The sequence below is a fragment of the Letharia columbiana genome (genome assembly GCF_014066305.1).
Source record: "Letharia columbiana isolate WasteWater2 chromosome Unknown Sc0000040_s0, whole genome shotgun sequence".
Taxonomy (NCBI): Eukaryota; Fungi; Ascomycota; class Lecanoromycetes; order Lecanorales; family Parmeliaceae; genus Letharia; species Letharia columbiana.
This window is the reverse complement of record NW_023501084.1, coordinates 365,883-386,288: the sequence shown is the minus strand read 5'-3', so window position 1 is coordinate 386,288 and position 20,406 is coordinate 365,883. Positions and strand designations below refer to the sequence as shown.

The window sequence follows — 20,406 nt, the reverse complement described above, 5'->3', positions numbered from 1 at the left end:
CGATACAATGGTCAGGGTCAGGCTCTGACAGATAGACAGGACCTTTTCACCGCAGACACTGTGCGCCGACTGGAGTCACTCGAGCGTGTGAGAGAGACGCGTGAACGCTCAGACGAGGCGACTGTAAATACGCGACGTACGATTAGTCATCTCAGCCTTACTGAAATACCCTTATCTCCTAAATCCTTCCCTAGTTGCACTTGCGCCTGCTGCAGTGCCTACGATCCTACAGTTGTGAAACCAGCGCCAGCTCGGCCGCCATCGGCACCTCCATCAGTACCGGCGATGGCGTCGCCAAGTCCAGGGAGTGCAGTAGCACCGCCTGTGAAGCCGTCGTCCAATGAGAGCGGAGACGTAGAGTGGCATCTATAGACATGGTCAGGATGAGTACGCTCGTGGTGAGTATGGTTCTGATTTACCACGGGAGGAGAGCCCCCAGTCAGCTAGGGACTGATGTCGCTGAGCTGTTTGCGCGTTGATATACAAGACGCTGATGAAAAGAGGAAATACTTCTGGCGGGAAACAAAAGTCAGCTTGGCCGTTTCCTGCTGGCGTGTGAGACCCACTCTCGTCTCTCAATCTCTGCCGTTGATGCTCCAGAATTTGGAAATGAATGGATAGGTTTGGGACTACAACATCATACCGTTATAGAAGGGTAATGTTTCGTGTCCAAGACTTTGAACTTTTCAAGAATCTATGGGGGCTTGCAGTGCAGTGCAGTGCTGGGGCCGCGTTTCAAATACGGCCAGGACTGTTGATTCAAGGTTAGGTACCGTATGCCTTTGGTACCACTCGTACTTCAGCTAGATTCTCTGTCAGTGAATGACCAAACAACATTCCTAACACAGGCCCTCAATCTACAAAGCGAACAGCATTCGTCGTTGCAGGGCCCGCTCAAGTATTCAGAATCACTGTCATTGTTTTCTTGCCACAGAACTGTCTCCTTCACAATCCCACCATTTGGCGAACATGTTCTCCAGGGAGGAGTACTGCGCTGTATGCGGTTGTCTCTTCAGCTTGCCCAAAATTCGAGATCCTGTACAACCAGATCCAGATGAAAATCCCTTGCTACCTTACAGTAATCCCTACGACTCACGCCTTCTCCCTGAGAGCTGACTGAAGTACGCCGCGGCTCTGCATACACTGACCAGAAACGTGGCCTACGCTGACTGGATAAGTAGTGGCTCACCGATTTTCGAGTACTCGGACGATGGGGAGAAATGTGAGCTGACTTCTCAAGCTACTTTCGTCGTAGAGAGCTGACAAAAGCAGAGACTCCACCTTCGTGAATGTAACCTCCGACCCCAATTTCTTCCTATCCCAACCTGCAATCTGGGATTACGGCATGGGCGCTGGAGAGCCTCAACTCCCAATCATAGCAGGCAAGACAGCAAGGATAACCGTTCATGAGCCCGTGGACCACGGCGATGGCATGCTCTCTCCCATACACAAAGCCTGCCTCGATATCCTCCAACGATTATGTCAGATCCGTCAAGCGCAGAACGAAGCTTCCGCTTCGGAAGAACCAAAAACGCTTGACGCTTTTTGCGATGCCTTACGTCAGCGGAGGTGGAGGAACTTTATTGAGCCAGATAAGTCAACAAGTGAGGATTACTATTACGCTAAGTCTGGCGGGATAGAATGGCTGCATAACTACTACGGTGCAAGACAGTTCTGGACTGATGAATGGGATACGGAGCCTGGATGGGAGGTACGTTTGGCAAAGCAATGTACAGAGGCCAGGGACCGCCTTCTTGCTGACTTCTTACTATTATCAGCTGTTATGCGGCGACCCTTCGCGCCTGACAATACCCGGCCTGACTCCCTACCTCCTCTCCGAGTTACCCAAGTTACCATCCACATCTACAGCACAAACAGTATCCAAAGATCAAGTCGCCGATCGTCTTGGCTGGCTGTTTCCGGAGGAGATCGATGCAATAATAGGCAACGACACGGGTGTGGCGACTGGGAGCAAGGCATGGAAGCATTAGTTCAGAAAGCGAACATGATGAGTGCTGACGAAGGCGGAGTGGAAGAAGGGAACAAGCAACTTGCCTCTGCACCACTTGGATTGAAAAATCGATGGAGGATTTGGAGATCCAACAAAGCATTGAGTTCCGACAAGACATTTGATTGTTAGACTGAGCGATCAAACATCGATCTGAACTCCAGCTGCCCTCTAACATCTTTTGCGACTACCCTTTCCAGGTGACCGCTCCCTAACCTCCAACTCATTCCCAAGAGTGCGATCCTCCACTGATTATTTCCATGAGCTTCAAAGATAGTTGTCAAGAACACATCAAGCCCTGTTCACTATAGCAAACATAATCGCGATCATGTCCATACCGATGAGCTTCTCCATCGCGCTGGTCTCCAAACCTCCCTTCCTAGACCATTACGCCATCCATCACTTCGCGGTCATAGCCCCATGGCCTGACCCTTTCCTATCCATTTTAAAACCCGACCTCAAAACCCGACCTCATAGTGCCGTTCCCAACCAACCCAGCAGGCCCAGTTCTCGCCCCAGTTTGTCCGCCTTCCAAACCCCCCATCCCTACCAGCGACCTTCCCCGTAACCTGAATCTCCAACCAATTCCTATACTCCGTCTTCTCACGCCCACCATTCTCTCTGCCGCCCTGCAGTATCTCGTGCACGTACCGCGCCGCGGTCTCAGATACAAGCTCCGCCATCTCCGTCAACGTCACAGTATCGTATGACGACCGACTGTCAACAACGACTTCCGCATAGGAAACCTCGCTCGACTTGGGAAGATGGACATAAGGACCTAGTATCGGCTCGCCGGAGAAGTGTTGAGGAGATTGCGCTTCGGAGATGGCGTCTAGGAGGATGGCGAGTTCGTGACGGTGGGGATGAAGTGGTTGGGTGAGTAGTCATTGTTCAGGAGTGGACGGCGGAGGCGATTGCGATGAGACGGAGGGTGAGGAAGAGGAAGAGGGGGTATTGAGGAGGTGGGGTGGAGAGGGTGTTGAATAGTGATGCGTGGCGATGGGAGGCTGGAAGGAAATCATGGCAGTGGTGTAAAGGAGCTAGACATGGTTACTTCTGTTGCTGAATAATAGTTGGAAGTGCGCGAGAGTTCTTGAGTGCCCAAGCTTGACGCATACCGCAGAAGGCTCTATGTGTGATGTCTAGGGCACGATATCAGCCTGTCAGGCTGACTACAATGTCACAGTGTCTAGTATTAGGGTTGGGGACTGTTGTAGGTGCATTCATTCCTTTGCTATTTTTTCTATCATCGGACTTGCAATCGGGGGTATCGTATCATCCGCAAATTGCTAGCAAAAGCTGTGACACCTCCGTCTGCAGGTCCCTGGTAATCTGGAGTTCTGCTTGTAGGCCCATCCACTTAGCGAGGACCATGCTTGACGGCCCAATTCTTCTCGATCACGTCCTTTAGATCCCGAATGATGTTCAAGTGTTTCTGCTGCAGCAACATGACCGTCTCTCCAATCCAGACTGTTGCAACCTTGAGTGAGAAGCATTTGACGTTCGAGAGTTTTCGCAAAGAATCCAGGACACCACTCTCGATGAATAACTCTGCGGCTCTCTCATTAGCAGCATCCCTCTTCTCATCATTCTTTGCGCCTTACATTTTCGCATCTGACCTCGAGATCGAGGTTGACTTCGAGGTGTCGGATCAGTGGTGACTTTGACACCAGATCGACAAACTTTTGAATGATTTCTGCGGTTGACGGTTGGGTAACAGTGACGCTGGAAATGGTGATATCTGCCACGTCTTTGAGTGTTTCCCTACGACCATTGTCAAAAGGGCGGCCGGACATGGGATCCTCAAACCATCGCGTGATACCCTTGGCTGTGGTCAGATACGAGACATACTTGGCTGCGTCATCGGCTCTTACACTCAGATCATCGTTAATGAAGAGGCATGGAGCAGCGTCGTCACCCTCAAAGAAGAATTGGGCGTTGTAAGATATCCTCTCAAACCGCGCAAAGACGTGAGGTTCCACGGAGCCGTCCAAGGGGCACGACTTGTACACCGTCTGGCCATTGGAGTCTGTCAAACCAAGACCCATGTGTGGAGAATGACGCCAGATCTTCTTGGTTTGTTTCACAACAGCGTTGCCAGGAACATCCGTCACTGCATCACCAGGATTCACATCGAGGGTGAGATCCGAGTGGAGCAAAACGGAAGCTTCATTATAGATCTGACGGTTCGTGCGAAGGATTGCTAGATGTCGCTTGATCATCGGCTCTGTCCCGAACATTCCTCTCGAGGGACCGCTTTCGTTCTCGCTCTCGTCTTCGTCGTCCATTCGATCAAAGCCCCTGTCATCAGAATGATCGTCCCCATAGTCGAACATGTCATTCCCGAAGGTCATACTCATAGCACCACCAAGGTTATAAACGTCATTGAACATGCCGTCGCACATGTCGCCCATGGGGATGCCGTACGGGTTGAAGTCGTCCAAGTCGAACATGGCATCCTCAGAGTCTGAATCACGGTAGACGTCTGTGTGGAAGCTACCATAGCCCATGCTACCAGAGTCCATATCCTCATCCTCCGGTCCGAGCCATGTGTGTTCGTACTGATTTGGCTTCAAGGATGCGCGTGGAGGATCGAGTAAGAGGTAGCCGTATATTTTGAGACGGATCTCTGCCGGAGAAAGGTCAGCTAGAAGCGGTGAGGGTATCAAGGCTAGAAGTCTCTCACCGATTGGGATACGAAGGAAATGGCAGGCAGCCCTGGAAGCAGTCTTGGAAGCAACTGTGGAAGTAGCTGTGGAGGCAGCTTTGCGCATGGCTTTGCGGGTAGCTTTACGTGTAGCTTTACGTGTAGCTTCACGCGTAGCTTTGGGTGCGGCTTTGGACGCAGCCATTGGTAGAATCTTGTGCTTGGAGCGCCGAGACATGATGCTGATACGACAGGTTCAGTTGCCTTCAAATGGCATTGCTTGATGGTATCTGGTATCGTCAGACGCGCGCTCGACGCGTGAGTAGCTTTGCCTCAGTCCAGACCGCCATTGCCTTATTCCCCTTCGGGTTAGCTTCGCTTACTAAGCCCCTTCGGGTTAGCCTGCTGACTCGCATCTTAAAGGCGGCAGGTCTGAGCGCAAAACCTCGTAATTTTGTCAGATCCGCACTATTTTGGCGTACGTCTCATACAAATTTTGAGCTTATATTTTTGAGTATTAATATCACTTGCGCGACGTAATTGTAATTTAATTTCTATTATAACAATTTATTTCTTAACACGGGGTAATAGTTTCACATCTTCCGTCGAATACGCTATTTTTAAGATCATCTCTTAAGAATCCAGCGACGTTGATATGAGCATTCAAAAATCCGCAGAATTAATACCAAATTTCGAGTATTACGCGACAACAATCATAATTAATTAGCCGAGATTTCTTTTATCAGAAGATCTGTACGTATATATAAGTCTTCGAAGCACGTATTGACGTAAATAATCAAGTGAATTATGGTACGCTGGCACTCGAGGCTGATTTGGCTTCAAAATACCAAGAATACCAAGGAATTTATATATCAAGAATATCAAAAATGCCAAATCACCGCAATGCGCGTAAGTTTTCAAAAAAATAGAAAAAAAAAAAAAAAGGAAAAAAAGAGAGTAACGGAGAAGAATAGAAAAAGTCAATGATTACTTATGCGCACGCATATATATATTTATATATGTGTGTGTGTATTGCAAATGCACGGCGACACGCGTTGATTTGTTAACGTATTTTAATACACTCAAAATACGTAGTTAAAATTCGTATTCAAGTTAAAAATGCGAAATTATGCGGGATTCCTTGTATTTTATTAGAAATAAGCCGGATCTACGCGTAAGATTAGGATTTGCCCTTAAACGGCTCCTTTAGGTTTCGTAGTAGTAAAGAAGCTAACCCGAAGGGGCTTAGCGATCTTGGCACGTTCTGAGGGACTGAGGCAAAAGTAGCTTACTGACACTGTATGCATTAGTCATCTCAGCCTTAGGGCTTTGGCAACCAAAATCTATATTTTGATTTTCGTTAGTTAAATACTAGCTTTACGGCCTAAATACGTGTATTAAAATATTATATAACCTTGACGTTAAGATTAAAATCTATTTCAGCCTTAAGGGCAAAAAAGCATATTTGTTTGCAAACCGATTTCGACTTTAGTTTTTAAAAAATGTGCGCTAAATTAAAGCGATATCTACGTGAATTATTAAAGAAAATAACTAATATTGAAATTAAAAGCGATTTAAATTTTACGCAATTAATATAGAAGTATAAATACGTTATTCTCTTTAATATGCACTTTTGATTTATATTAAAAATTATTACGATGTTATTCGAAAATAGTACGGGCTGTTTGGGGCTTAAGGGGGCATTTTCGTTACGAACCGAATTCTTGGCACGTATAATACCTGTGCTCGAAAAGAAAGTGTATTTTAACCTGAAATTCTGAAAATGTGGGCTTGAATTTGGTTGCCAAAGGGGCCCTTAGAGTAAGCACGTCGGCATGTCGGCCTTTTCTCGCGCCTCCTTAGCGCCACCAGCGCCTCCTTCATCTTTTCCAGCCACGCTAAAACATAAAGTACTCATAGACATTTTACCCAGTCAATGAAAATGATGTGGCCTGGTCTTTCCCTGCGTCTGCAATACACAAGTAGTAACGCCAAATCGCCCTTCTCGAGACCAATACTCTGTACACGTATCCCAACTAGGTCGTGTTTCTTGGCAGTGCCTATGTCTGTGGGCTTCACAGCATAAATAGATCTTCATAAGTTGATATTCTCTTCTCGTTGTAACACCACCACATATCAGTTCCATACTACGTCCATTATCTGACATCCTCTTACCAAGCCTCGACGAGTCAACCCACGTTTGAAAATCCCAGTTTAAGCAGGCAAGATGACGGTCAATCCACTTTTTGGTCTCCCTCCTATCCCTCACGATCGTGCCGACGGTCTTCGCCGCTTCTACCCCAGCTCGCCAACAGCCAAGCCTGAGGACCTCTACCATGACTCCATCAACGCCTGTACCCTTCCTGGCCTTCGTTTTATCCGCAACGACAATTCCCGCGAGATGCTCATCTTCATTGATGGCGCCTGTTCGAACAACGGGACACCACAGGCTCGTGCGGGTTACGGAGTCAAGCTGAGCGCTCGTACCAACTTTGGCAGGCGACTCGAAGGCAGTGGTCCGGAGACATCCAACCGTGCCGAGTTACGCGCTGCTATTGTCGCACTGGGGCTGAGGATTTGGAATGGCGAGGGTTTTGACAAGGTGGTTTTGGCGTGCGACTCGGAGTATGTGGTTAAGGGGATATCGGCGTGGGTGTCCAAATGGAAAACGAATGGGTGGCGGACTGCTCAGCGAACTCCGGTGGAGAATAGAGACCTGTGGGAGATGTTACTTACGGCATTGAGGAAGCAAGATGATCGAGGAGTGATGGTTCAATTTTGGCTGATTCCGAGGGAAGACAACGAGGCCGATCCTTACGCCAAAGCGGGCACGCTTGCAGAGAAAGAAGAGAGCATGAGCGAAGTAGTGGGAGTTTTTTGAAGGGGCAACCTGCCTCTATGCACCATAGCCAATTTCCGGTCAATCAAACCAAGCACTACTGGACAGTCCTTTCACTGATAGGTCAGCGGCAGACCTTGTTGCTAAGAGTGACGCCCGTTCTATTACATAGAAGAGGGATGCCAACCCTGTCACTTTGCTTTGGGCCAAAGTTGCTAAGGACTTTTATATGGCAGTAGAGTATCTTTCTTGCTACGGTTTACTGAACGAGCCTTGGTGAACGACTTAACCAGGCTGTTCCAAAAGCCTTTTCCCAACGTGGTCTAGTAGTCTTAATCTACATGTACATCTAGTCAACACAATACACTAGCCAAGTGACGAAAAGATATCAAAAATGTATTAGCCATGATCTTGCTCTGGTTGAATGATTTTCTGCGCGAGGTCTTAGGATTGGAGTTAAACAAGTAAGGACATTGAGCATAGGGTGTTAGCTGTCGAAATGGTAGAGTCAGATCGTATCTAGTGAGCAGCAATTCTCTCACAAATGATGGAGACAGAGTATCAGTACAGGGAACATGGTGTTTCTGCAGAAAGCACCAATTGTTTTCTGCCGAGGTAACCCCGCATTTTGCCATGTCACCAGTTTGCTGTTACTACGAGAATAACCATTATCGCGTAATATACATTAGCTACAACTCTAGCAGACTCATTTTTTCAGTTGTCCTTTTTCGTTCTTAGGAACAAAAGCTTACGCCGGTCAATGGAATGGATCAAGAAATCAGAATTGGTTTGAAGGGAGAGGAAGGAGGCAGAGAAGATATAGCAAAGGAAAAAGACCGGCAGCAAGGTACGGGATCGTGCAAAGTAACAAATGAGGTGAATCATCGCAATGGAGGCCCACTGCTCAGCCTACCGAGAGAGCTTCGTGATGAGATCTATGGCTATCTCCTCGCCTCTGGTCATCTCCAAGTACTAAGAACCTCTCGTCAACTCAGCCAGGAAGCGCAGGAGTCCCTATATCCCAAGGCCATATTCAGGATGTATGTGAATTCCACAGATGGTTCTCGCAACATCAAGCCAAGCGAAAACGTGGCCGATCAGATTCAGAACATAAAACTTCAATGGGACCTGTCCGACCACGATTGCTCACGCAATGCCCACGAACTCATTGACTTCTGCCACAAACAAGGAGAAATGCGAATGACGTGTCATGTCATACTTTTATTTGGCGTACGGCGAGCGGCACTTCTAAACGCCAACGACATCTCCGCCCTACGGAGTTCGAGAGTATTCCGAAATGTGGTCCTAGAGACTATTATCAAGGACTCGACGCAGGAAATACCGAGCGGCCGTCGTGCTAAATTGCGAAGTCGAATCCTCAGCATGTTCAGAGTACTAAGTGATGAGCTGGGACTAACTTTGGGACCTGCAGACCACAGGGGAGATGTAGATGCACGGCATCTAGTCTTTCATCCTCCCAAGATGTTGGGAACCCGTTTTGATGAGCTTCCACCTTCAAATACGGCTTATTCTTGGTAGCCAGGGTCGCCAAATCTATTTCTCGGTCTATAGATGATCTTTTGCAGAGCCGGGACTCTCATCAACCTAGTTCATATGTCTCGTAAAAACCGCCATAGAATATACCGCCAATTGTCTCATCTTTGTACCTGTTTTTGCCTTTCTGTACTTCCTATCATTCGTCATTGCACTCAAGCGCATAAAACTAATATCTACGGCTTCTTTCTCTCGGGTTTGTGAACATGCTTAAAATTTCGAACATTTCCAATATCAGACTTTCTCGAGCGTTCTCGAGTGTTCTCGGATCTGCTTCGAAAGCATTGTCGGCAACGAAGGTTATCAAGTAACAATCATGCGCTCAAATGGCAACAGTGCCTGATTAGACATCACAAGGCGCAATACATATGGATCGAAATCTGGGCGACATGCCAGAAAGATGCGAAAGTTGTGTCGAGATGGACGGGATTTTTTTCAAATCATGTAAATGGCCCAAGACTATCCACTTGCTAGACGAGGAAGAGCGCGTGTATGCGGAGTAGAAAGTCATTGGCCACCTCAAGAGGCTCGGATTGCTGTCATTCGAACGACAAAAACGGAGTCGTGTTTACCAACCTGATCGATGGCGCCGAGGTAAGCGGTCGAGAGAGAAGGATGAGCTTTCGCCGGGATTTCACAGCTTGGGATTTCAGGGCAGGGAAAGAGTTTGACAAAACGTTTCAAGCGAAGGGCATGACGGCCCTATATTCAATACCTGGGTCTCCAATCACAGGACCGCTGGTCGCGACAACACATGCAACAGGATCACAAAAACATGAAAGGGCTAATGCCTTGTTCAGTAATAACTGGTGAAGCGTAATATTTTGCAAAGCTTCATTCTTCGCTTTACTGTTTCACGTGACTGACAACAATTACCACAATGCGGTGATATAAAATTAGAATGTGACACACATGTCACTTTCAACCCTACGAATTCAGCAGTGTTAAGAAGGCCACATACTATATAACCATATCTTCTTTGTCAAGTCTACCTGATTTTCCAACGCACATCAGTGTCCGAGATACCAGTTTCCACATACTACCACGGAAAAGGAAGTTTAGGATTAAGGCAGACTCGAAACCGCTCATGCCGGACAACCAGGTATTTCCTTTCCTCACGCTACCTCCTGAAATACGCGTCACGGTCTACAACTACGCGTTTTCGGATTTGGGGGTTCTTCGCTCAGCTGCAGAAATTGTCTCGACCAATGACGAATACATCCACAAAGTACGGTCCTACCCGAGAATTCTGACTTTTGCGAGCTGGTGTTGGTTCCTTCGACCTGGGCAAACTCACGCACACCGTACACATACAGAGCAAGATTTCATCGTTCAGCTTTCAAATAAGGACGCTGTACCCATCTTGAGAACATGCCAATTGGTCTTCCAAGAAGCAGCACCAATCCTCTATCAGACAAGTGCCTTTCACCAATCGATTAGTTCAGGAACTACCACCTGTCTGGTCTTAGATGAGTTCCAGTGGATACGCCATCTGAGCATCGACTTTTCTGATGCCTCTCCCCAGACGCTGATGTTCGAAGACCTACAAAGATACGACGTGGATCAAAAAGTAGCAGCGTTCGTGGATCTCATCGCCACGGGATGCATGTCTCTGGAGTCCCTAACTTTACATATCATCGCGACAAGCGGCACCGATAAACTTCTTCTTCGAAGTTCTCACGACAGTTGCAAGGCACTAGCAAAGCTTGCACCGAGCCTTGAACGTCTGTCGATCATCGCACCAACTACGACCAAATCGATGCAGACAATGTGCGAACTAATCGCACCGCTCCAGGGTTGGAAAATTGGGAGATCGCGTCAATGGCCGCTTCGCTGGCCTCTTCTCACGGTACCTGTTGCGCAGCTCGAAACCATTCGGGCTGTCACAGACAAGTCCTGCCTTGGAGACTATGTGACTCGAAGGGATTGTATATGTGTTCAGATTGCAACGCTGCAGCCTGAGTAAGATTCCACGAATGGAAGAGTATCCTAGGTTTGTAGAGCTACGGGGCATTCAATTATCTAGTCTCTGCCCGTGGAAACCAATGGAAAGCGAGAAACGGTCGTACTTTCCAGTGGCCATTGGCTGGACATTCATGGACGCGCTTCAAGAGGGCTGTGAGAAACGTGCCTAGTGCTTTCCTTTTCGTTCTAGGCATGTGGTTGCCACTTTTCTCCATGTCTGTGTCATACCTACCTTATTAGCCAGCTAGACGCCACCAAGAAACTGTGTACCTTCCACCAGACCATGTTATTAGGAAATGCGCACAAGAGTACTGCGGGGTCGTATGGCTCGATATTGGTTTGGTCGATTGTCATCATTTACACCCTCAGGAAGGGTTTCAAGTTTTACGGTTTTCACTCGTGGTCTGCCAAGTAGATTTGTAGTACTGCCAGTCATGATTGCGTTGTGGCTTTGTGCAACCTTTACTTGAAACTGAGGCCCATCGATGTCTGATAACATAGTGGTCTATTTCCGGTCGGAAGGCTCGGAAGATAGTTGGCAGCAATCCGCGTGAATTCGTCGGGTTTGACACTTCGTACGTGTCGGCATCTCCTACAGCTTCTACTTTGCGTCCACTAAGGCTTCACACCTGCGACATCAAGTAATCCAATCAACACTATTCCACGTTAATGAGAATGGCTTCCCAAAGCGCTACAGCCATACCCCTCACCCCTCTTCCCGTCCAGCCATTCAGATTCATGGACCTGCCCACAGAATTGCGACTTCGGGTGTACGAGTACGCCCTCTCCGGGCCCAAGGACGTCACACTCCGCTCCCTCATGGACCTCCAAGTGCGCAAAAATCGACACGGACAGCGCGTACGACCATCAACCGGCCCCAGGATCCGAAACACCGGCATGCTTATGGTATCGAAGAAGGTGTCTACGGAAGCTCTGCCAGTCTTTTACGACACGAACCAATTCCACTACACCATCCTCCCCACCGTGCCCTCAGTCCAAGGTGTCCTTCGCCACTTCATGACGCATCTCCACTCCATGCAGCACGTCAGCATCGACTACATGCTGCATACATCGGCATCAGACATCAGCGAAGTCGACCGGCTCGTATCCACGCGCGTCCGATCCGTTATCGACGGTTGTCCCAACCTGCGGACCTTCACGCTGCATCTCCTGACCGTTTTCCGGAAACGAAGACTTGCACCGAAGCTTACGGGCCGGCGGCCGGGCGGCGCTGGAGCTTGCGAGACTGGCGGCTCGACTGCGGGATCCGACGTACTGTTTGATGTGGATGATGATCATAACGCACGGCAACCGTCGCGCCCTTATGGATCTTGGAAGGGTGATTGCACCGGGTGAGGGCTGGTTGGTTCGCGAACTGGACGAGTGGCCTGGTATTAGCATTGACGAGTATCAGAGGGTGGGTATGGAGGAAAGAGCTGATGATAGTGCTGCGGGTCAGAAGATTAGAATGTTTTGCTTGTGGCCGGCTTTGCGGAGATGTGTTCTGGATCGACGGGAGAATGTTGGTAAGACGGCCTGATGGTGAGGTTCTTGGGGATCTAAGGAAAGGTAGATAGATGTATACCTTCAGAGTAGCCTCTAATTGAGTTAGGTTCGGTCGTATGTTTCATGATAAGACGTATATAACGAGATGATGATGGGTGAGAGGGCTCAAGTGTGACACTCGCCGTCTGTAAGCTTCTGGAGTCATTCCTTGGAAATTTTGCATCGTCTAGCACATATCATTGACAGGTGAATATTCCAAGCACAATGCAATGCAAAGTCTCAAAGAATGTTGTTTTGAAGCAAGCCTGCAAATCGAAATGAAGTACCGTACACGTCTCGGGTTCCTCCCTGTATAGTATGGGATGCTTGAGACCCGGCTGTCTTGACTCCAAGATCTCCTCCCTGCCGCTCCTTTCACTTGAAAAGCCAGTCCCCTTCCCCTAGGGAGCCGCCCTCTTCCAACCTCCGAGTAACATGAGGCCCATAGATATGAAACGCCGAGATGTGATCCGCTTCCGAGAAATAGAAACCGGCAAGAGAATGCCTTCGAAGCCCAAACGGGACGGTCCCCGGCTTTGCGTTGGCCCCCTGCAGCTGCCTCGGGAGCTTCATCCGCGGCCATTCGGAAAATGTCTCGGTGACCCAGGCGCTGTCGACGTTCACGATGCCTCGTCGAAGACCGAGAAGACCGTCGGGCGGATTGAGAGTGACGATGCTGAGCCTGTCGACGCGAGAGCGTAAGGCGCGCAGGGCCTTTGCCGTCGCGGATTTTTGCGTCAATTTGGACTGCAGCTGGCTCAACGGAATAGTCGTCTTGTAGGCAAGTACGGGTATGTGCAATGTAAAGCTGACCAGTTTGATGCAGTGCGTGACGATGTTCCGTACGTGTGTGGCGAGGATGCCATCGACTCCATTGCCGGCTTCCGTGGTGATATCGAGGCTGAGGTATTTCACCCACTTCAGGCATTCGGCCGGGATGGTAGGTTGGCGGAAAAGACCATCGCGCTCGGTGGAGTAGTGAAAGGACTGGCTGGTATAGAATGCTGGCAGTGCTTCCGCGCAGATGGTCTTGCAAGTTGTGAGGATAGCAGTGCTGAAAAGCTTGATTTTCTGGATTTCGGATGGCAGTCTTTGGTTCGTGAGGTCTTCAAGGCGGCGAAGTGTGCGTTTCCGGCGAGTGCTGAAGACGTACGCGTAGACAGTGAGACGTAGCTCTATTGGTAGGCTGAGGAAGGGGAATGGAGATTGCGTCAGTGCTGCTGTGACAACTGCGTGGCTGCTCGAGAACCTGCCCTTTGGATTCCGTTGTCTGATCATGGTGGGTCGAGGCATGGTGAGCAGGATAACAAAGCACGATGAATACGGGAGATGAAATAATGGGGGATATTCTATAGTGAATGCCACGCTTGTGTTTGCGGTGCCGAGGCTGAAGAGAAGTTTGTGTTGACAGCGGAGCAGTCCCTGTCACGCGGCCATTATAGTGTTGCCAGACTCGCCACTGCCTAACTTCGGACCGGTCGTACTTAGATGGGAAGCCAATGGAACTGCAAGCCCGCCATAATTTTCGGAAGGCACGAGATCTCTCCTTAGTTCCTTTCTCTTTCCCAGGCAAGGTGAAGATATCTGTTGCACTCTGCACTGAAGGGTCCTTGTCATCAAACCGGACAAGACGACACCCACACATCTAGACTCTGGGCTGGCTCTCCCAACATACAAAATAAGGTAATGATGCTCAGATCCATTCACCTAAGTGTTTGCATGTAGGTTGACGCGAAGAATTACTACCGCGCTGTTAAAAAGTTAAGATAGCAGGGCGACAACGCTTCGCAAACTGTTGAGAACCCCACTCCTGATTCGTTCATCAGTGCGACTGCAGTCTCTACACCGGTAAAGCGGCTGGCCCAATATTCACAATATTTGTTCCTTGGCAGCATTCATTTTGCGGGTGGTTGACCTCGTGTCGGATAGCGCACCCGGGTGAGGCGGCTTCCGTGAACAATCTCCAAGTTATTCATCCCAGACTGCGCAATGGATACGTTACATGCTGTCCATTACTCTGCGAATGCCCGATAAATTTGCTTTCCAAGCGCGGCGGATTCGTGTATTGTGTATGGACGTATGAGCCAGATGTACTTGGCCACCAAGGTAATGATGACAGGCGGCTCTACGGATACCCTCAAGCATCACCTGTACCGATTTCCGCATGGTAAATTGGTAGACGCAAGGATTGTAACGCACGTACGATGCATTGACAGGAGGATGAAGTCCCAAAAGTTGGACTATGTGGACACGCGGGTGAAAAAAGCCTGCAACCCAAAATCTCAAATCCAACGCAATTTGCCAACGAAAGGCAATCAAGAAGATTTTGCTCTGGAATATACAGATACCGTATTAGCATAACAACAACATTCATGGCAAAGTATTAGCTTGTGAAGAGGGCTATTGAAGCACACGTATTTATTTCAGTTAGTACATGGTAGAAGGATTGCTTGGCCGTGTGCAGGCCCTTTTTGACTGCATGTGGACAATGCAATCCCAGTGATTTTGCGCTAACAGTTGCGGTGATAAAGATATCCAATTTCCTCGTTCTTTATGTAAATGCGCTTTGATCAAGCCTTGTTTTGTTACGGTTGGAGGGTACATGTACATGTATTTACCGAATCTTAAGCGGGAAACTCAATTTGGAGCGGCGATGATTGCGCCGCTTGGAGCTCAATTTGACAAGACTTGTGTCAATACGGGTTTTAATTGAGAAGACTTGTGTCAATACGGGTTTTAATTGACGGAGTCTTTGTTTCATGATTGGTGAATGGCGGATGGCGGATGGCGGATAATTGCGGAGATGCAGGAGTCGTGGCGAACGATTCTTCTGATTCGTTCCTTGAAATATTAGAGGGGCATTAGGGGGGAATAGAGTTTGAGGCTGACGGGTCTCAGGGGTCGTGCCGCGGCCCTTTCCTCCACTCAAATTTAAGGTAAGGCAGTGACAGGGATCTAGTGCGGGGGAACTGGGATGGGAAAAGCCACTTCCGCCCCCTATGTGTCCCCCCCCTGTTTGGCCCCCTATGTAACCCCCTATTTCATGCTTGTGCCAAATCTCGACCTGCTTGATCCAATTAAACTCTCATCACCGCCACAAGCTCTCACCGACTCACAGATTCAATTATATCCAATCATGACCCATGTTCCTTTTTCACTCTTTCAATCCTTCAAATCTCTCTTTGCATGTAATCCTTTCATTTGCTGGCTGCGCTTCCCAATCATTTGCGCAGCCTTATGGCTTTGACACAGAGATTTCCACAATTTCCTTAGCTTCGTCCGTCTCACTCTCACGTAGAGTAGGGCAACGCAACAAGATAAAGCACATTCACCGTCTCCGGCCTCATTTCTTTATCTCCTTCTCAACCACCACAACACAACATTTTCTTCTTTGTTTCATTGTCTCACTCTCATTTACAAAGGATCAGATGCAGGCACCTCGACTTTGATCATTCAAACACCACCACAGTCTTTTCATCATGTACATGCTCAGCATCACCTTGTTCCTGCTTTCCGCCGTGTCCGCAATACCGGCGCACCTGCCTCACACTCATTTCAGCATACAAAAGAGAACCCTGACACCAGACAACACCTGCGGAGCTGCTAATGGCTATATCTGTAACCCCAACGACCCGTATGGGGGAAGTTGCTGCTCGGCTTCCGGATGGTGTGGTGAGTCTTCCGTTCCGCATCTGCGGTCATTAAAAACTTTGCTGAACTTTCACAGGAAACTCAGAGGCATACTGCGCGACCGGATGTCAGTCGGCCTTTGGAAGCTGTGCTTCCTCTGCTCCTGTTTCTGCATCTCCGCAACCCTCTGCCACTCCGCAAGTTTCTGCAACTCCGCAGCCCCAGTCAAACGGGCCAGCAGTGCCAGGGACCTCACTAGCACCCAGCAAAGAGGGATGCATGTGGGTAGTAGATGGCGCAGGCAGCTTTACGCACTCGCAGACCTTTGACTTCTCCACCTTAGCATCTTTTCCCACAGATGATCTAGCTATTAGCACCTACACCATCGGATCATCGCCATACACCCAGCTTTACACCACGTCCAATGTAGCTGTCAACAGTGAAACTCTCCAACTCAAAGTACCCGGAGGCCAGAGCGCATCTCCCATTCTCGGCGCCGAGGTCTCGACTCAAGACGAAGATATTCTCTACGGTAGCGTACGCACTACGATGAAGGCCAGCACAGTCGCTGGCACATGTCACGGCGCCTTCTTCTACAAGGACGACAATCAAGAAGTGGACATCGAGCTCATCACCGGCGATACATGGAAGGGCGTGCATTACACGAATCAGAGAGCCAACGCCGACGCCGAAGCTAGCACAATTCAAATGGCTCTTCCATCGAACGCAACGAATGACTTTCAAGAGTACAGAATTGATTGGCTCCCTGGTCGTACGGATTTCTATCTGAATGGCGAGCTGCAGCAAACACTGACGGACAATGTCCCATCCACTGCCGGGAGCTGGCTGTGGAACAATTGGAGGTAAGCCATCCAGTCTCTACACTACCCCTCATTTTTTTCCCTTCGAATCTAGGGCCAGAGCTAATTTCCTCGTGTTGCAGTAATGGAGATCCGGGTTGGACAGGCGCTCCCCCACTGCAAGACAACATCATGGAAATCTCAAAGATTGAAATGTACTACAATCGCACGAGCAGTGCAGGCTCTTGCTAAGAGCCATATCTTCGATGACTAAAAGTTCGACAAACTGCAACATATGGCAGGGTGTTGGGTTCTTTCCTTTGGGTCTGCGGGTCTGTGATCCGTAACCTTTTTTGTACATTTGTCTGGCTTTTGTACATATGCTGCCGCCCGGTGCGGCGCTATTTTCTCCCACCTAGATATTTTTCTCTTCTCTTCAACCCATTGCTTCTCTTCGAATGTATGTATCACGATAAAAATTATTGTGAGTAAGCAAGCCAAGCTCTGCTGATAAGGTGTCAACGACCGCACGTCTCAATTCCTTTTCTTGAACTCTGGAACCGTACACGCTGGCAAAGATAGACAAAGGCGCTTCGGGACTGCCATCTCCGATCATGCATCACAGGATGAATCGACCGAGCAACGAACTGTAAATGTCAATGCCCTGCTTCCTGCACACAGCCAAAAAAGGTCAAGTCCTTCAGCACGAGCGCCACGCTCAAGTCACCGAGCTCGCCGCGCTTTCACTGCTACAGATCGCGCTAGTGCCGGATCGTAGCCAAGATGAACGGTGTCAATGTTCGCCACGTAGTGGTAGGTGCGGACAGGTCGAGCTCCGAGTGTATCGAAATTGTCGGTATGTAGTAGATGTGCTACGCAAGAATTGGTTGCCTTCTTTGGGTCGAGTAGCATACTTTTTAAACCTCACACAACTCGCACACTCCCAGGGCACAAAGTCAGGCCGATAGATGCAGTCCGTTATTTGGTATTGTCGGAAGAGAACTTACCACAAGCGAGACACATTCGCAAGCAATCGCAGACCATGGAAAGGTATTTGATCCGCTCATCTTTGAGCGCATGTGTAGCCTCGAACACTAAAGATTATCATTCAAATGACCTATACAACTATAGTGTCTGAAACGTTTACTGAATGTTGCCCGCGCCGCTGATGAGGGCGATGTTCACTTTAAACACCACTTCTCACGAATGCTGTTATTCGCAGCAGTTTGTCATGCATCAACTGATTACCATTAATGAGAAGCACTCGGAACTATCTTCGACACTTAATCAAGCGTTCGGTATCAGATACAAGTACATCAACGGTGTCCGCGATATATTGCTGTCTGCGCACTGGCGTCTGAAAGGGTTAATGATTTCAAACCCATTGTTCTTGCTGCTTGAGGGTATGATTAGGAACGCCTGGATCAAGACTGAGTGTATCATAATAAGGTGGAGAGCGTTGAGGGCCCGAGAGCCGCTAGAGAGTTGTCTATTGAGATAAATCTTGGAGTTAAAGCAAATATTGTAAAGAATATTGTAAAGACTTAGCGATCGTATCTGCCACACGAAGACTTTGCCAAATCGTGCCGACCATTTTGCGGTAGCGTCTCTTCGAGTGGCAGAGGGCCGCTGTTAGTTACTATCTGAGCAGCAGGCTTCAGTCTCGTGTGGTGCCTGCGCTACGCTCAGCACTGGCTGCGAGGCATCAGGGGACTTTCGTAGTAATCAGATAACTTGGCTTGAAGTTTCTGAAGTCACTGGAGACGATCCCGGTGAAGCGCGTAGTGTTTCACGAATCCGGCGCCTTATTATATTCCATGAACCACCATATGCACTATTCATTTGGCCCTCACTGATCCTCAACCTCCCAAAAAAAGCTCCTCAGCCTGCCATGTGTGCCTTCAGATTCTTCCCTTCCTGCAATTGCCTATTCGCCAAAGCGCTTCTATCGAACCTAGCACCGTTGCGGGAATCAGTACTAAAGAGTGTCTCGCCCACCCTCGACATTGATAGGAATGCTCTAATCGGCCGTCTTAGCGATCATGAGAGTCCTAAACGTATCCATTTATCTCTATTCAATTAGCCAGACGATACATCTCCGCAGATCTTCACAGATGATACACTACGGTAAATGTGTGCTCTGGTATGGCGCACCTCTCAGCTAAATAACACTGGCCGGGGCCGAGTCCTAGACTCTCTCTAAATCGATACGGATCTTCTTCAACGGCGGTAACAGAGGTGTGATAAAGATTAAGGCGGGAATTTCTGGGCTCCTATCCATGAAAGTCTCCCATCTCAATATCCGAGCTGGCTCTTGAATACCTGACGACGGTGCCTTATACCTACTCTTTCAGAAGAGAGATACGTCGCCTCGAGCTATGTTTGGGGTCAAATGGAGTATCTGATGCCGGTAAGCAGTAGGATAGGAAGATCGCACTTGGCGATAACTTGAGCAGCGAAGGGCTCCTCGGTGGGATATCCGAGACTATCAAAGATGCGATGGGGCCTCCTCAAAAACGGTATCTATGGGTAAAATTTCTTTGCATACTTGAATAACATGTCAGCCATTTACGCAAACGCTTGTGTTGCTATCATCGCTCTATGAGGGTATAACGCGGAGTGCGGACAAAAAGTCTTCCGGGAGTTTTCCATCCCAGGGAGCCTGACCAAGAGATTTAGAATATTATCAAAGATAAAAGACTGAGTGAGTGTTTATTCTCTGAACCTGATACCATTGAAAAGGATAGCCCGTGGTACAATATATGTTGGACTTTTCAAGTAAACATATATGAGCGACGGCGATTAATCGTTAAGGCTGGTCATGTGCGCGGGGAATGTCATCCCGCAGTATAAAATAAGTTTATTTTTAATTTTTTTTTTTTTATTTTTTTTTTTAATACCATTTAAAGTAAATATAAAATTAACGGTTTTTTTTTTTCGGTTTTTATTTTAATTAAAAATAAGGATTTTTAAAATCTCTCCCCCCCCCCCCCCCTTTGGCTTTTTTTTTGGTTTTGGGTTTTTTTATTATTTTTTTTTTCCTCCCCCCCCTTTTTTTTTTTTTTTTTTTTTTTTTTTTTTTTTTTTTTTTTTTTTTTTTTTTTTTTTTTAAAATTAAAAAATATAAAAATTTTTAATTTTAAATTTTAAAATTTATTTTTTTTGTTTTTTTTTTTTTTAAATTTAAAATTTTATTTTTTTTTTTTTTTTTTTAAAAAAGGGAGGTGGGTGGGAGGGTTAAAAAAAAAGGAGGAAAAAAAAAATAAAAAATTTTTATATACTCTTTTTTTTTTTTTTTTTTTTTTATTAAAAATATAATAATAAACTAAGTACGTAGAGTTATAAAATTACGAGGACGTCTACGAAACAGATGGCTCATACCCGAGACTCTTTAGTATTTACCCACTCCAAAGCCCTT

The 20,406-nt window shown here is 47.8% G+C and overlaps 7 protein-coding genes across 7 annotated transcripts; 5 read left to right on the top strand and 2 right to left on the bottom strand.

Annotated features, from left to right (window-relative positions):
• Positions 1-7: 7 nt before the first annotated feature.
• HO173_009506 (uncharacterized protein) lies at positions 8-1,991 on the top strand (the record flags this gene model as incomplete). The annotated part of the gene is made up of 4 exons (XM_037311396.1): positions 8-16; positions 1,182-1,222; positions 1,273-1,711; positions 1,779-1,991. 4 exons carry the CDS (start codon positions 8-10, stop codon positions 1,989-1,991), a joined length of 702 nt encoding a protein of 233 aa, XP_037161830.1.
• A 1,603-nt stretch (positions 1,992-3,594) lies between these two features.
• Positions 3,595-4,893, bottom strand: HO173_009505 (uncharacterized protein; the record flags this gene model as incomplete). Its single annotated transcript, XM_037311395.1, has 2 exons — positions 3,595-4,637; positions 4,695-4,893. The coding sequence occupies 2 exons, from the start codon at positions 4,891-4,893 to the stop codon at positions 3,595-3,597; spliced, it is 1,242 nt and encodes a 413-aa protein (XP_037161829.1).
• A 1,989-nt stretch (positions 4,894-6,882) lies between these two features.
• On the top strand, positions 6,883-7,536 carry HO173_009504 (uncharacterized protein; the record flags this gene model as incomplete). Its single annotated transcript, XM_037311394.1, has 1 exon — positions 6,883-7,536. One exon carries the CDS (start codon positions 6,883-6,885, stop codon positions 7,534-7,536), a length of 654 nt encoding a protein of 217 aa, XP_037161828.1.
• Positions 7,537-8,259: 723 nt separating this feature from the next.
• On the top strand, positions 8,260-9,033 carry HO173_009503 (uncharacterized protein; the record flags this gene model as incomplete). The annotated part of the gene is made up of 1 exon (XM_037311393.1): positions 8,260-9,033. One exon carries the CDS (start codon positions 8,260-8,262, stop codon positions 9,031-9,033), a length of 774 nt encoding a protein of 257 aa, XP_037161827.1.
• Positions 9,034-10,135: 1,102 nt separating this feature from the next.
• HO173_009502 (uncharacterized protein) lies at positions 10,136-12,369 on the top strand (the record flags this gene model as incomplete). Its single annotated transcript, XM_037311392.1, has 2 exons — positions 10,136-11,010; positions 11,703-12,369. The coding sequence occupies 2 exons, from the start codon at positions 10,136-10,138 to the stop codon at positions 12,367-12,369; spliced, it is 1,542 nt and encodes a 513-aa protein (XP_037161826.1).
• A 564-nt stretch (positions 12,370-12,933) lies between these two features.
• HO173_009501 (uncharacterized protein) lies at positions 12,934-13,851 on the bottom strand (the record flags this gene model as incomplete). The annotated part of the gene is made up of 1 exon (XM_037311391.1): positions 12,934-13,851. One exon carries the CDS (start codon positions 13,849-13,851, stop codon positions 12,934-12,936), a length of 918 nt encoding a protein of 305 aa, XP_037161825.1.
• Positions 13,852-16,037: 2,186 nt separating this feature from the next.
• HO173_009500 (uncharacterized protein) lies at positions 16,038-17,240 on the top strand (the record flags this gene model as incomplete). Its single annotated transcript, XM_037311390.1, has 3 exons — positions 16,038-16,230; positions 16,286-17,051; positions 17,132-17,240. The coding sequence occupies 3 exons, from the start codon at positions 16,038-16,040 to the stop codon at positions 17,238-17,240; spliced, it is 1,068 nt and encodes a 355-aa protein (XP_037161824.1).
• Positions 17,241-20,406: the final 3,166 nt, after the last annotated feature.